Source organism: Leucopleurus acutus (assembly GCF_964270905.1).
Source record: "Leucopleurus acutus genome assembly, chromosome: 9".
NCBI lineage: Eukaryota > Metazoa > Chordata > Mammalia > Artiodactyla > Delphinidae > Leucopleurus > Leucopleurus acutus.
This window is the reverse complement of record NC_139144.1, coordinates 106,472,675-106,489,273: the sequence shown is the minus strand read 5'-3', so window position 1 is coordinate 106,489,273 and position 16,599 is coordinate 106,472,675. Positions and strand designations below refer to the sequence as shown.

Sequence of the window (16,599 nt, the reverse complement as noted above, 5' to 3'; positions counted from 1 at the left end):
AATTCTAGAAATGAAAGAGTTACTGGAGGCCCAGACAAGTCCTCCCCACATGGCGGACAGGGAACTGCAGGGGGACAGCAGGAAGAAGAGCTGAGGAGGGGTCTGAGGGGGCAACGCACTCACAGCTCGCCGGCCAAGGGCGGGGCGGGGTGCCGAGCACCACCGATCCCCGAGCGCTGGCTGAGCACTAAGCTGGGCAGCGACAGGGCTGCCTCCCAGGAGACCAGCTGAAGAAATGAAAAGCCCAGGCCCAAACGGGTCCTCTGGTGAATTCTATCAACTGTTTAAGAAAGACAGACTCCCAATCTTACACAATCTGGTTCAGAAAACTTTAAAGCAGAGGGACAACTTCCCCACTCATTCTCTCAGACTTGTATTACCCTTTTACAAAAGTCAGACAAAGACATCAAAAGAAACAAAAGCCACAAAAGAATATCCCTCATGCATATACATGAAAAAGATTCTCACCAAAACACTAGCAAACTAAATTCAGCAACGCAGAAAAAGAATCATACACCATAACCAAGTAAGATTTACCCCAGGAATGCAAGGTTGGTTTAACTCAAAAATCAGTTATCAGACCACATCAGTAGAGGAAAAGACCACATGACCACCTGCACTGATACAGGAAAAGCACTCATAATAAAAATTTTCAGTGAACTAGAACAGAAGGGACAAATCAACCTGACAAAGGAAATCTACCAAAAATCGACCGCTCACATCATGCTTAGTGTGAGACTAGTCACGGGTATTCGACCTGCACGTTAGTCACCTGGGGAGCTCTCATGTGTTAGTGTTCCTGGACTTTGACCCAGAACCATCCAATTAGACCCTCTGGAGCTGGAACCCAGACATGAGCATTTTTTTTTTGTTTTTGGGGGGTTTTTTTTTTTGCAGTACGTGGGCCTCTCATTGTTGTGGCCTCTCCCGTTGCGGAGCACAGGCTCCGGACGCGCAGGCTCAGCGGCCATGGCTCACGGGCCCAGCCGCTCCGCGGCGTGTGGGATCTTCCCGGACCGGGGCACGAACCCGTGTCCCCTGCATCGGCAGGCAGACTCCCAACCACTGCGCCACCAGGGAAGCCCCAGACATGAGCATATTTTAAACGCTCTTCCAGTGATGTCGTCCAGCCAGGGCTGAGGATGGCTGAACCAGGTGGTTGCCCCCATAATGTTCTGTGACTCTGTGACTCTATAATGTCGGCTATAATTGTCTGAAATGTGATCCTGCTGGGCGTTATTCCAACCTGATGGGAGACTGTTCCCCAAATGAAAACGGACGCACTATGGAAAGGCAGGCCGTTCTGCAGGACCAGGATCCACATGAAGTCAGACTGCTTCTTGTGCTTCTTGAAACTTCTCCATTACATCTTTCATCCAAAAGGTGTGAGCAGGTACCCCAGCCAGGCAGGGATGATGGCCTATTCTCAGCACACAATTTTTCAAAGTTCATATCTTGAAAAGCTATGTGAACACTCTCCAGTTTTGTATATGCTTGAAATTTTCTATACTAAAAAGTTGAAAATTTTAAGGGTATACACCACATATTCCTATCTTTAAAAGCCAGTAATCCATCACTTATTAATTTACTTAAAATCATATTCAAATTATGTTAGTATAAGATTCATAAACTCACTATTCAAATGTTAAGTCTCACTGTTCTTAAACACGTCTCTTTACATGGGCTGACACTTCACACCAGCCCCCAGGTCCCACCAGAGGCTGTGCCATAGATGCAGGTGGCACTGGGTCACTAAATTCTCCACACAGCTCAGCTACCTAACAGTCTATTGACTGATTCTCCACCGTCTACCTTTTTCACTAATGTGGATAGATGAACTGGCTATTATGTATGGTTTAGAGAAACCAGTGGCTTAGACTTGGGTGAGTCTGTTTTTGTTTACCAAGCCAAAATTTCCTATGCATATAGATGGCAATGAGATATTTACTGAATAAAACAATCAATGGTAGATCAGGCTTCTAAAAACTACGTAGCTCTGAATGTGCTATTAAAAAAGAGATTACAGTATCAGAATACTAGGTTATAGCCACTGTCAATTAGTACATACGTATTTACTAAATGCCACTGTGATACTAAAGAGGCCAGCCTTCAGTTCAGCACTGATACTGGGTGCACCAGAAAACATACTGTCATGCTGTACAAATCGGTAATCAGCTGGTACATGTGGTCTAAAAGGAATGATGTCCATATATACGGTGGACAACATGGTGAATATCGTTGCAGATATTATCTTTAGCAATCCAGAGCTAAAAACGTAGATGATCTTAAAATAGAAAACAAAAAAAGAAAAAGAAAGAAAAAGAGAGAGAAGAAAAAGGGAATTCCCTCGCCACCAGTGGTTAGGACTCTGTGCTTCCACGGCCGGGGGGCCTGGGTTCAATCTCCAGTTGGGGAAATAATATCCCACAAGCCGCGAGGAGCGGCCAAAAAAAAAAAAAAAAAAAAGTAGATGATCTAGATAGTGAAGTTTTATTTAAAAAGAAGAGCTTGCACCAAAAGTAGGATATCTGCCTTTTTTTAAGGTATACACTGTGTGTATGTATTTGGGTGATAAATATGTAACGCTGTGGTGATCTGATGATTTTTAAACTGGGAATTAAGAACAGAAACATTTAGTCAATAAACACCCCAAACAAAAATTCTCTTTGCTGTTATTCTGAGTTAAGAGACTGGTGCTAATTTATGTCTGATAATATTAGGTCAGAGGAACACCCTGAAAAACAAAGTTCTAAACTTTTATTTTCCTTTCAAAACAAGTTTACATTTTAAAGTAAGCTTGATTCCCATCTGCAGTTCAGAAATACAGGTAGAGTTATCACAAAAAGCCTCTCCATTTAGGACTTCCTAGGAGATGGCCTGAGAAGACACAGTAAAGGACGTCTGTGATCAGAGTGCCTGCAGGTCTGGACCTCGCCGCCTGGAGGTCTCCCCGCTCCGTCTGCATCTCACAAACTCACGGGCACGGTGAGCACCCCTACTCCTCCCCGCCTGGGGAGCCTCAGCAGCCGCCAGCCTGACCTGCTCACTCGAGGGGGCCCCCAGCATCTCTAACCCTAAGGTTTCCCAGGCCACGTAACTGCTTTATTCTTCTTCACAGCGTTAATCACCACTCACAGTCCTGTCACGCTCACGAGAACGGGAGCCCCGCGGGCAGCACTGGTCGCCACGCATCCTCGGCTCAGAGAAGAGGACCGAGCCCTGGGCAGGAAGACGACAAGCACTTGGTGAGTCAACGATGAACAAGAAAGAGGGATGCTTCAGGCAGGGATTATAACAAAGGCCCAACTTTTGGGAAAAACTGCTATCGTCAGCTTACTGACAAGTGACGGGAAGGTCTGGGTAAGCTCTGGAGTTACTTATATTCAGGACAATGTTTTACACCTTCTACAGCTACAAATGATGTAATAAACTTTATAACAGAAATTTCCAGGGCACTCTAGGCTCTCCATCACCATGCTGAATGGCATCATTCAACATGCTCCACTCATGGGAAGATGGATGGAGTTGTTTGCTGAATGTCTTCAACTTGACAAGTAGTACACTAGGGTCTGTACAGAGACTGTTTTCCTTCAATCCTCCCTCAAGGTAAATATTATTATTCTCACTTTCCAAATGAAAAACCCGAGATCCTTGGTCACACAGTAAGTGCTTTTAGGACTTCCTGTCTCAGTGGTTCCAAAGCATGGACTCCACACAACCTCGTAGGCAAGGAGCTTATACTAACATAACTATTTTTAGCAGGGTTAGAAACAAAGGGACTAACCATCATTCAATTAAATCATTTTAAGGAAATGAAGGTTTACTATAATGCTCTGCTCTGACATTTTTCTGGAAACCATGCTGAGGACTCAAGGCTTAAATATAAGTAATGTTATTTCATTTTGTAAGAAAAGCAGATTTTTTTTTCAATTGAGAGAACAATTATTTTCTTTCAAATTAGCACAACGAAAAGCTAATTCTTAGGATAAATTTTAAATCCCAGAGTTATTCCGGTTAACACTAGGCAACATTCAACCTACTAACTTCTAGGCTGTGGCCAGAAACATATTTTTTACACCTACTCTCACATTCTCACAGACAGAGAAAAAAGGTGAATGAGAACCAAGCCAAACTGAACCCGCCTATTTACTTAGAAGTCTTCTACAACTTGTGCATATAGTTAACAGCACTGAAGGAGATCCCAAAATTATTACTTATGTAAATTTTAAAATACTGTCGATTCAAATCAGGACTTTCAGAAACCTGAAAGTTTCATTAAAAGCTTATTAAGTTACATTATCATCTTAATGTAAGGAAATAACGAGTCATCTGTGGATGGCAGATTACATTCCATTCAAAGAAAGGAAATCCACTTTGAAAGTGCATTTCTCTAGGGTGGCACATTTCCCTTTTAAATTCTTTGCACAGCAGTGTGTTTAGACATGATTTTAAATACCTTTTACTTCCTCCAAAACAGATGAAGAGAAGAGGAGTTTGACCTGTCTTAGGCCAACCTGGAAATATTTCCTTGCTTTCTTCCGCAGATAAATATCTTTTAATGAACACACTATAAAAATGTCTCTTGAGGGCAGTTTTTCTTAAATATAAAAGGCACTTCCTGAATTAAGTAAGCTTAGGGAACACTTTTTATCAGCTTTAATCGTTACAAAAAATGAGGTTTGTAGCCACCAACATTAGCATGACAAATTTATTTATAACAAATTGTTTAAATGTATAGATAAAAATGCCCATTGATATTGTCAGGGTAGCCTGCAATTTGACAGATCAAATCTTATTTTCATTCTTAAACATCATGAAGAAGTGGTATCGCTGGCTCGCATTCACTAGTGAGCAAATTGATTAATCCCTCTCTATAGAAATCTCAACTCTTGATTACACCTATCAGACGTTAAGCAGCATTATTCTAGAGTGACAACACTTGACAAATTCCCCAACCATTTTTCTCAGCCTTTGTGGCCCTGCTAGCTTGTATTAACCCTGATGAAAAATTAATTTTCCTTATCTTCTTCTAAACCCCAAAATCCAAATCCGCCAAACTGGCAACTCTTTCTGTAAAGGTATTATGAAAACCTCTAAAAGATTAATTGCATGTCTTCAGGTGACATTAAATTAATTTCTGTACTCATGACAGACATTTGATACTCCGTACTGAGAGGACAGATAACATTGTCGGGACACAGAGAAGGACAGTGGTTAGGGTCCCAGGGCAGCCTCTTATGAATTCTCCTTTCGATAAGGCCTACTTCACTGTCATGGCAATGCTGCTGATCTGCCAGCCCACAGACGTCACAGAGCAGGTTTCTATTAACTACAACAATGCTGGGCCTGGCCCTGTGATCTTTAGAAAGCTCGCCCAGAATCTGGACAATAAATGATATGCATGCTCTACGAAGTTTCTAAACACAAATACATTTCATGCTCTAGTCTGTCTTTGAGACTACTACTTAAAGGAGAAAAGATAAAAGAAAATAAACAGGCTAATAACATTCTTATCCAGGCTCCTTTGTCAATTCCCTAATTAAACTGCTGCAATATGATATAAGGTGAGGACACTTCACATGGGCAGTGTCCATCTATTCTACGCAATAAGCGATCCCTCCATACGGCAAGCATGCAGAACGTGTAAAAGCAGCAACTTAAATCTAAACTGCTTCCCATAAAATTCCAGCAACAGGTCTACACGGGCTGGACTGAAACAAAATCCTTAAGGTTAAAGGGATCTCACAAGTGCTTGCTTGGGCTTCCTGGAGAAAAAAAGGATTCAACCGGTAGGTGCACCAGGATTTCGCCTTATGGTGATAACACGGCACAGTTATTCAAGTGCGCTCTCTCTCTCTCTCAACATTCTACCTTTCTGAAACTAGTTAGGTTTGGGCAATCTTTTAAAAGCAAAATTAATTGGCCTTTGGAGAAATATACCAAAGCCCTGAGCCTGTGAGGGGATCTGATGCCCCAGGATTCTCCAATTTCTACAGCACAGACCTACCAATCTAAAAAAAGGAAAGGACTGCTAGAAGTGAGACTGCGGTTCACCCAGCAGCAGGGGCCCACGAACTCCGGCTTCTCCAGCAAGAGCGCCCCCGTACGGATGAAGCTCCAGACTCTGGAAAGCAGACGCTTCCAACCTGCCCCGGATGGGCAGCTGGGAAGGACCTACTTCAGAGCGCTAGGCGACCTCCCGGCGCAGGTGACGAGGCTCCTATTCTTGGTAGCCGTTCGAAGTGAGGAGAGGGAAGTTACCCAAGACGCTGGAGAAAGCAGATTCCTTTTCTGCTGGAGAAGGTGGGTTAGCAAATCCTGATTCCTAATTACAAGAGAATTATTTCTGATTTAACCACTTATTTCGCTCTGAAAGAAACACCATATGCCTAAAAACACCTATAAATTCATGTGTAGACATTCTAATTCATTAAAACTGATGCCTGTCCTCTAATGAACAGTAGTCTATTTTGCCCAAATTTAGAGGTCACATGTTTAAGAATGCTGAAAACGTCATACCTCTAGAAGTTACCAGTTCTTCGCACCAAAGTGTTTCAAAGCTCTTAAAAACAATTACTTATGCACAGTAGCTTCTCCTCCAAAACAAGATTCTAGAATATACATCTTATCAAACAAGCGATTAATCAAGATTCGTGCCCCATTTTTCTTCCTCTCTTATTTGCCTTTCGGCCATCTGACTGCTCATCAGCTCCTCTAACAGGGAAATGATCAGGCAACAAATGAGGCCCAACTACAACCAGCCACTTGGCCACTCTCCCCACCAGAGAGGAGAGGGATGGCAGGACGAGAGGGAACCAGGGGTCAGCAAGGCGGGAGTCTGGGCTCTCACCTCCTTGGACAGTGGTGCCTTCACACCCACCCCCACTCCCCGTCCATCTGGGCAGGGCCTCTCCTGGCTCCCCTACCTGTGTCAAAGAAGCTTCTCTTACACTCAGCTTCCCAGAGGTGTTTCTCTATCACAAGCCCACTGCAGTTCTGTCCTTTACTACCCATTTCCAACTCACTTTCATCTGACTTGCTTTCTCCTGGTCCTCTAGCATGGCATCAGCTCTTGGGTACTGCCCAAAACCATGGCATCAAGTCAGCTTCCACCAGAAACCAATGAGTCAGGACAGCTGAGTCCTCCAGCCGTGGCCAGGCAGCTTGGCGAGTCATAGAATGACATACACAACGTGAGCCTTGTTCTTGTTCTGCCTTGGCCTGAGGGGTGGGTCTCCCCAAGAACGAGTCATCACCACAGACTCATCAAACAGCCAAATGTACAATACAATCGCATCTTGTAAACTGAATTAACAAGGATTAATGCTATTTCTGGTGTTATCATACTCTGCTTACTAGTGTCATCTAAATGTCTACAATATACAGCTGTTACTTTTATAATCAGAAGTACTGTGGGCCGGGGGGGAAGGAAACGACGACAACACCACACTGTGTTAACTCCTCCTCCTTGGATATTTCCATAAAGAAACTGTAAACAATACCTGTATTTTTAAAGGGAGAAGCTACTTATTTTCTCTATTATTTCAACAAATGTTTCTTAAATATTTATAATGTATTTGAGACAAAAAATGAACTGAAGTGGAAACCCAGCCTCAGTCAGGAGCAGTGACTAGGAGACAGCTCCAGCAGTGGGCAGAGAAGGGCAGGGCGCGGCGGGGGCGTGCAGGCGCCAAGAAAGGGCGCAGCGTTGAGTGTGGACGGAGCGGGGAGACAGAACTACAAGAGCAAGGCGGCCAGACCACGGAAAAACAGGGCACGTCTGGAGAACAGGAGGCCGCGAGGGTGACCACTTGTACCCCCACCTGCGACTCCTTCTCCGACTAGAGTCCCCGAAGACTGACAGATGACTCCAAGACCAGCACTTCTGTTTCTAGTAAATCTGATACACAGTGTAAGAAACTCCTTATACTACTTTTGCAACTTCTCTTGAGATTACGTATATCAAAATTAAACGTCCTCCACTCCACAAAAAAAGATCAGGTATGCACACACCATCGCGCTAGAGAAAATCTGAGAATAACTTTTAAGGAAGAGAAGAAATCTACAAATGCACACCAACCCCCAAAAGCAAGCTCACACAAACAAATTGGGACCTTTTACGTGAAGCATTCTGACAGCCTTTTAAAAGTAAAATTCAAGAATATCATGACTGGACAGCTGGCTTTCCTGCTGAGGCATTCTGTGCTTCTCCCATTTCTCTGTGTGGCCAGCAGAACAAAGGGCTCTTTACTTAATTTGCTGCCAAATTCGTAAAATTTTCATGACCTCAATTAGAATAAAGCAGCTGAATTCAGAATTTGCTTTCATTTTCTTAAAGAACACTGTAAGAACACACTTTTTCTTCCTTTAACTAAAAGGAAAGGGTAGTAACATCTACTCAGCCAATGCCATGTGCCCAAGCACTGTGCCACTCATCTCACCCATGTCACGACAGTTAACCCTCACAGCCACCCTGGGAGAAGCTTAGCCTCATTCTGAGGAGGACACAGGTTCATCTGGGCCAGGTAACCCGATGCAAACATCTCAAAGATTCCCCATTTCCCCTAACCTGGAAGACAGAGCTGCAGGCCTAATGAAACTCCTGAATAAACAAATTCTGCATGGCACTTGCTCGTCCTAATTCTTTTTTCTGGTGTTTAATCACAGAACACGGCTGAGGATGATTATACTAAGTTTACACTAAGTAAACACTTTACATTTTTATATATGCTCTGTTATTAACCTGAAGAGGTTTTCTGGATTATGTATTGGTTATGAGAGAAATTATGATTGGGGGCAGGGGGGCACGGCACGCTGCACAGCTTGTGGGATCTTTGTTCCCCAACCAGGGACTGAACCCAGGCCCTCGTCAGTGAAAGCATGGAGTCCTAACCACTGGATCACCAGGGAATTTCAGAAATTATGATTTAACAAGATTGCTCTTTTGGTTTCTGAAAATTAAATACTTAAAAGTAGCTTTCCGAGAAATGAGCAAATGGAGACTATTCCTATGTTTTAAATAATAAAAAGAGAACCATGCCATCAAATACAATTCTTTAAGTAGATTACTCATGTAAATATTATTCAGGGAGGCACATGAAATTTTAGAAGCAATATTTGCCAACATTTAACACTCTTTACAAGTAGCATTAATTTGTTCCTTTTTAAATCTCACCCAACAAATCCAGACAATATAAATGGGAAAAAACTGAAATTCACAAAGAGATTGATTAGCCTCATAACAAAAGGTCTCTTTAAATTTCAAATTCCCTTAATGATTTCAATTTTAAATATAAAATCGGATCTATTTTGATCTACACAAAAATGTTCAAAGACACATTTCTAGCACACAGCTATAGTCATAGCTACACCCAGCCAGGGTACACCGTCCCTCGCTTTGATTCACCATACCAGGCTACTCCACACAGGTTCCAGCACAGGCGTGATGCAACCCCAGCCACTCCCCAGTCCAGACTCCCCAGTCAGGGCTCTGTGGCCCACCTCTAAACCCTCTCCACATACTCTGCAGCCAGTCAGTACCAACTGGGGTTGGCAAGCAAAATGAAACCTGATCACCCCTCATCCTAGAAGCCGCCCCTAAAAACTCACTGGAAAGAGCAGACTACTCTCCCTAATCTAGAACTAAGAAACCCAGGAGGAAAAGGAGCAGTAAAAATAGCTACTGTAAATAAGGGTAAAAGCACAGGACTTAGAAGCCTCGCTCTACCAGTCAGTAGCTGAGTGGCCCTGGGCTACTATCTGAGACTCAATTTACTTACCTATGAAATGGCAATGATAGATCTAACTCATAAGGACGCTGTGAATACATGCTAAACACCTGATAAACAGTAGCTACTACCTATTATGTGGCATAAAATCAGGGAATGTATTTCTAGAAGGGGCCTTAGGAGCATTCCAAAAAGAAAATGGACATTTATAAAGTACCTTCTACGTGTTAGAAGGGCCCCCAAGACAATAAATAGTAGACAAGCATCCAGCCACAGGTCTTCCTCAAACACAGCCACGTTGTTTTCACCTCATCACACCCTCCTGGTGACTGAGGGCCTCAACCTCCACGCCCCCCACACAGGAGCTTCGGATTGGCCAACAAAGAACGCATGATGCCAAGACGGCTCCCAAAGAAAGTCAGGTACGACTCTGCGAGCTACAAACCCAGACCTGGTCAGGGACTGTGTGAGAACCAACACCAAGAAATACTTTTCATTACGTCCTTTTGAAAATGCTTCCCATGTCCGTAATGCATTAGCTCTAACAAAGAGGAACAATATAAAAAGACTAGAAATTCTCCTTCGATGATCAGTATGAATTAAAATCACTTTGAAGACAGTATAATTAATGAAAGGGCACACTGAAAAACCTATAGTCTTAAGACGCAGGCTCTTTCACCTTTCAAAAAACCCAATTTAATAAAATCCAAAGATAAATTATTGAATTACAGACAATGAAATATGGAAATGACAAAAGAGAAGACCTTATTGATTCACAATTGCCTCACAGGTAAAAGTTCACCTAAAGAAAACTAATTTAAGCTGTAATATATTTTCAATTTGTACATCAGAATAAGACTGCCAAGAAAATTCCGCTTCCCTAACAATCCTGTAGATACGTATTTTGACTGTGATCACCGCCAGAGCACAATTTCTAGAACAGCACTATGTACTGCGATAGTCCTGTGTCCTGTCTGAAGACCAACTACTAGAACGAGGAGACCACTGAATGCAAAGAATAGTTTAGTTAATACATTCGATGCCAGTTTAGGTTAGAAAGAAGTCAAAGAAGTCAAACTGACTCTCTGAAAAGTAAATTTCTCTAGAAAACCTTGTAAATAGGATGTCTATTGTATTTCTGCACTAACAGAATGTGAAGAAGTCCTGGGCTCATAGCAAAATACAAGAATGTGAACTGACAATGAAATGCTTCTATTAAACAAGTAACTATAAACCTGAAATGCATAAATAATATTCTGCACAGGTACGATATACAAGTCAATCCTCCCATATGCTAAGCCCCTGTCAGACCCTCACCAGGGTGGCTGGTTCAGCTCCAAGCACACAACATAGCACAGCCCTGGGCATTAATGCCATGGTGCATGAAAGGAGAGAAGGACCAGCAGGGACAGAAATAAAAGGAAAAATGAGAGCGTACTTAGCACTTACAAGAACTGTCTCCTTTTTGCACAAATGGGTATGTTACAAATAGTTCCTACCCACCAAAAAAACACACCAAAAAACCCAGGCCTTTAGGGAAACACTGTTTGTTCTGGTTCAGAGAGATACAAACAAACGAGAGACATTTATCCTCTGATAAGGTGAAAGTTGCCAACATGCTATTGGAGGAATTTTTGGAATAAATCCTCATATATAGAACATGTTGGTTAATTAACTTAATACTTAAGAATTAAAAAGGGAGCTAAAAAACCATTTCAATGTTTGGCAGACAGCTATTTTCATGTAAAATTCCTCTGTTGTTTTCCTGTGTATTGTAAAATTATACAGCATGATTTTGGAATATGGTCTGATATAAAAACTATATTTTTTCCACAGGAGAAAAAAGCAAAAATTGAGGTAGATAAATTCTGCTGAAGTAGATAAATTCGTTAGTTGAAGGCTGCCTGTGGACAGCAGAGCTGTGCCCCGCACCTCCTAGTCTGCCGGAGCCCAGAGTGCCCAGGCCCACACCGCACCACTGTGGCTGCCCAGGGAAAAGGCCTATTCCCAAACCATCGCCCCATGGCCCATCCTCAGAAGTTTCTAACTCAAGTAAAAAAATGAGACACTGAAAAAGTATGATTAAAATATGGTCAAAAGCAAAAGGCCACACAGACACCGGAAACTGATGAACACTTGGGTCTTCATCTAAAGATAATGAATTCATACAATATTTAAGCAATCTGATATAATACAGGCCATCTACTTATCAACATTTTGAATCACCATGAACCGAGGTGAGAAACAACAGATTTGCTCTATCACAAATTTTCTTATGGCGTGTGAAAAACTTCACACCTTAGTCTACAAACCTAGAAACAAAAGCAATTAAAACTCGACTAATTAAGCAGCAACAAGGAGCCGCCCTTAATCCAGCACAGCAAACAGCTCCCGCCCGTTCCTAGTGGTGCTGCTGTCCCTGGGTGAACTGAGGATTAGAAGTCCCTTTCTTTTTTTCCTGTAAATATTTTGTGGTTTTAAAAGTAATCATCTGTAGCTGGTTTGCTCTAAGAGCCTGTATCTTACGGTTCTCCCCCTTTCTTCCCCAGTTTGTAACACAAATTGCACACAATGGGGAGCTGCGACAGAGAGCACGACAGTTACTCGGACCAAAGAGAGTCTGTTGCAGAATTAATTATAATTAAAGCAAGAGATGAGTGCTACCTTCTCTAATAAATAAAGACTATACGGCAGAATCAAGGAAGCAAGTATTCTACAGACGCTGACGGGAGAATCTCCTGCAATGGGAATCTATCTGCAGCAACTCTGTTTAGTTTACGTACTGAATTTATCCAAGCTGCAATTACTGTGCTTTACTGAAAATGCTCTAAAATGGGCACTGTTATGAGGTGAAGAAAGAAATGAGGGGTGCCCCACTTCTGAAAGCACATAGTAGGATCACACATGATTTCACTTTAGAATACTGTCAATCCCTTTTTCCCTCAAATGGGGGCGGGATGGTGGGCAATTAGCATCACCTGGAAGACGGGAAACAGTCTTTGAAACAACGCTGCTTAAAAGCAACACACACACTGCCCCCCGCCCCCCGCTGCCATAGATGCTCCCTGAATCTAAAGCTACACACAACAAATTATGTGTTCTGTGGTAAAGGAAATTTTATTTTTGAAACAAACTTGATGATGCTAGCATAAATTATCTATAAAAAGAAGCTAAAACTGAGAAACGTCTAATTTAGGAACTGTCACACTGGGTTTTCACTAAGACTCAAGAGACAACTGAAACATGGGTCCCAATTGGAAGCAGGATTTAAACGACAATTCTTACACCAGCTTCAAGTGGGGAGAGGCTGGTCCACATGATTCTAAGACAGGCAACTTTACTTCCCTTCCTTCAAAAATCCTCTCTGGGAGTTAGGACATACTAAGTGAAACATAGATTCCAAGAGGCACTGGTGACCTCGTCAACTTACCCCGCCTGACAACTTAATCACCCTGACCTTGGAGCTGACGTGCGGCCCGTCTCCGCCACCGCTGTTGGCCCGGTGCATGACAGTCCTTTTCGCGCCAGGCTTGGCCTCCGGGGGCCGGCCCTGGAGGGACGCGGCTCGAGCAGTCTGCGAGGGAGGTGGCGGTCCCTCCCCGTCTGCAGGCTTTACCTGCAGGACTTTGTGCTGAGCTGGACACTGAGGTATGGTTCTGGCCTGTCTCAAATGTTTCAGTGGTTTCATCTGCTGTCCTTGATACTGCGTGTTAGCACCAGATGGCACAAAATTGGATGTTTTGGGTGGAACATTTGAAACAGTGGCATCTTGGTTTTTCACGAGAAGTCTGTTTTTCACATGCGGTCTGACCTGTGCCCCCGGGAAGGGTAACAGTGGGTTACCATTGGTGGGCGACGGTGCCGACAGCTGCTCTTCCTGCCCAGCCGGGGCCGGTGGGGGGCAGAGCTGCTGCTGCTGCTGCGCCAGCCTCTCGAGCAGCTCCTTCTTCCTCGCGCCGGCCTGCTGCTGCCGCCGCAGCTCCTTCTGCTTCAGGATTTCTTCTCGGAGGCGCTTCTGTTCTTCTATCTTTAAGCGGTATAACCTCGTTTCTTCATCTTCATCGGGAAACTGAAGCAGAAAACACGCATGGTTTAGAGTACAAGGCTAGGTGACAGTTCCAGTCTGTTTCAGCAAACTTAAGAAAAGGCACTTTCTAAAAACCCTTTAATTCAAGATTGAAATGAAGCCATTCAAAATCTGCTTATAGACTTTAAGTGTAACTCCTTCCCCTGGGGAGGGAAAAAAAAATTACACAGCTAAAGCTAATTTGGAAAATCTTATCAGAATATTAAAAATGAAATAATGTAAATTTCCACTCATTTACAACTTTGAAACCAATTAAACTATTCATTTAAGATATCAAAATATGTTTGAAATGGAAACTGCAACAGTAGGGAGGCCTCGCTGTCACACAGGTTTTATCTAGCTCTCCTCTGACGAACCAACAAAAGGTGGGGTGTAAATGACCTGAAAGGGTCTGATTAGAACTATTGATTTTTCGTACAGAATTTTCAGCCTGATCTCAAACTCATTTGTCACAGAATAATTGCTTATAATGAACAGCACAAATCAATCTCTCTGACCTTGAACTCATGCACTCTCCTCAGAATCAAAATGCGGCCAATTGCAGTATTGGAATATTAATGGTATTATAAGGAATGCCTTTAATATGCCAGTCCCAAACCATTCTGAAAGTCTATCAGAAGAATCTTTGTAAAAGTCCAATAATTTTCTTAAAAAAAGCATCCAGGGGCTTCCCTGGTGGCGCAGTGGTTGAGAGTCTGCCTGCCGATGCAGGGGACACGGGTTTGTGCCCCGGTCTGGGAAGATCCCACATGCCGCGGAGCGGCTGGGCCTGTGAGCCATGGCCGCTGAGCCTGCACATCCGGAGCCTGTGCTCCGCAATGCGAGAGGCCGCAATAGTGAGAGGCCCGCGTACCGCAAAAAAAAAAAGCATCCGAAGAGGAAAGTTTATTAAGTTTAGCATTTGTTTAAAATTGTAATAATTTTCTTAAAAAAAAATCATAGATATCATCACTCACAGATTCTTTGCAAAAGAATATAATAGGATTTATTCTATCTAGAATTCAGCTGTTAGCAAATAAACCTTAGAAGTTAGGAATTATAAGACCACAATGTAGCTGAAGAGTTGGCTGGTGCCCCCAGAGCCCGTGCACTTGACCTACAAGACACAGAGCCAAGCGCCCTCACTGGGGCTTGCTTGTCATTTTAGCAGCAATCCTGATCAACTCAGTCACCTAATTTCAAAGTCTAGGACAGACCTGAAACAGAAAATCTTAAGTTGGCTGAGGGCTACACAGAGCTAGAAGCGACATTAAGGGGAAGACAGAAAAACAGAAGTTCAAAAAGTACAGGGGCCAGGGCATTCTGGGGAAATAATAACAGGTCCAGAGGACCCACTGTTTCAAATGCAAGAATAATTAACATTCACTAGGATTTTTCCCCATGTAATCAAAAAACAGTTAAAGTATGTTCAAGAATATAGGTAGAAATACTTCTAAATAGATTTGTCCTTCATTATATCATTACCAACTGGGTGCATATAAGAAGATAAACCACACTTACCTAAGCAAAACAAACAGAAGATTTTAAAAATAAAAAACACTTTACTCCTGGTCCCATTCTATGCGCACAGAAAATTAAAAGCAAACAAATTAAGACACGCACCACTTACACTATGGCCACCTGCAAGTTCCACTTCACGCACAAAGCATCCATTTTATCCTACAGAAGACTTCTTCAGAAGCCTGCTTATTAACTCAACTATTATGAAAGGGACAAACGTGGCTAGTGGTATGCCTAAAAAGTCACTTTTCTCTTTTTATTTAGCCACTGTTACTACAAAAGTATATGTGACTTCATTTTTGAGCCAAATCCATTTACACACATGAGTCAGGAGCTAGCTATATAAACTAAAAAGCAGGATAAAATTTTTAGCAATGATTTCTTTTTATAAACTATCCCAATCCCGTCTGTAAATCTACATGATTTTTTCATATATTGATTTTAAAACCGAAATGTCACCCTTCTTCTAATAAGATCTTATTAAACGTTAACTCAGTATTTTCACTTTATACTTACATTTCTGACTTGGAAACATTACATTACAGCTGCTATAATAATTTATTAGAAGAAAATCTGACACACACACCCCCGCACTTTAATTGATTGAAAGGCAAAAAACAGTTAACGCTTGTTTTTATTATGATTAAGGGCTTATATTCTCATCTAAGGAAATTTGTGCCATTATTTTATGAAGTTAATAGATATACTTACTTATTACATTATATATATTATTATTAACGTAACTTCCACGTACTGGTCTCTTGCCACGTCTCAGGCACATACACCCAATAGTTAAGGAAACTGAGGCTTGGAATAAGTGAAGGAACTGGCTCAGAGCCGCACTGCTAGCGACAGCGGACCATTCCAAGGGCGTGTTCTAACCTGTGCTACACTAGATGCCTATGCTTCATCAGAACCTACATTATACAGATACTGCCCAACTTTTGTATCTATAATTCCAGGGAACAGCCCGCAATGGAATCCTGACTTCAGGGAAGCATTAGACAAGCGCATTCACTTCTTTTACAGGAGACCAAGGGCCTCAAGGGGTTTGTCTCAGGCATAAATTTTACTGACGTAAAGAAATTTTTTTTAAAAATGTAAAAGTTTGTGACTAATACTGCATTAACACTGAACTGCCTCTAAGCAAAACATAATCAAGTGGCCAAAACTAAACGAAGGTACAAATAACATCTCAATTGGAAATCATGTAGAATACTGACTTGCATTTATTATTTATTCTTACAACATTTACACCTATTTAGAAATCAGCAATAATATACA

At 42.3% G+C, this 16,599-nt stretch overlaps 1 protein-coding gene across 1 annotated transcript in view; it reads right to left on the bottom strand.

The window, feature by feature from the left end:
* Positions 1-16,599, bottom strand: part of RBM33 (RNA binding motif protein 33) — a 111,128-nt gene that overhangs the window by 13,775 nt on the left and 80,754 nt on the right. Inside the window, exon 14 of the mRNA XM_082846999.1 lies at positions 13,159-13,797. Coding sequence (XP_082703125.1) covers positions 13,159-13,797 — 639 coding nt within the window. The remainder of the gene's footprint in view (positions 1-13,158; positions 13,798-16,599) is intronic.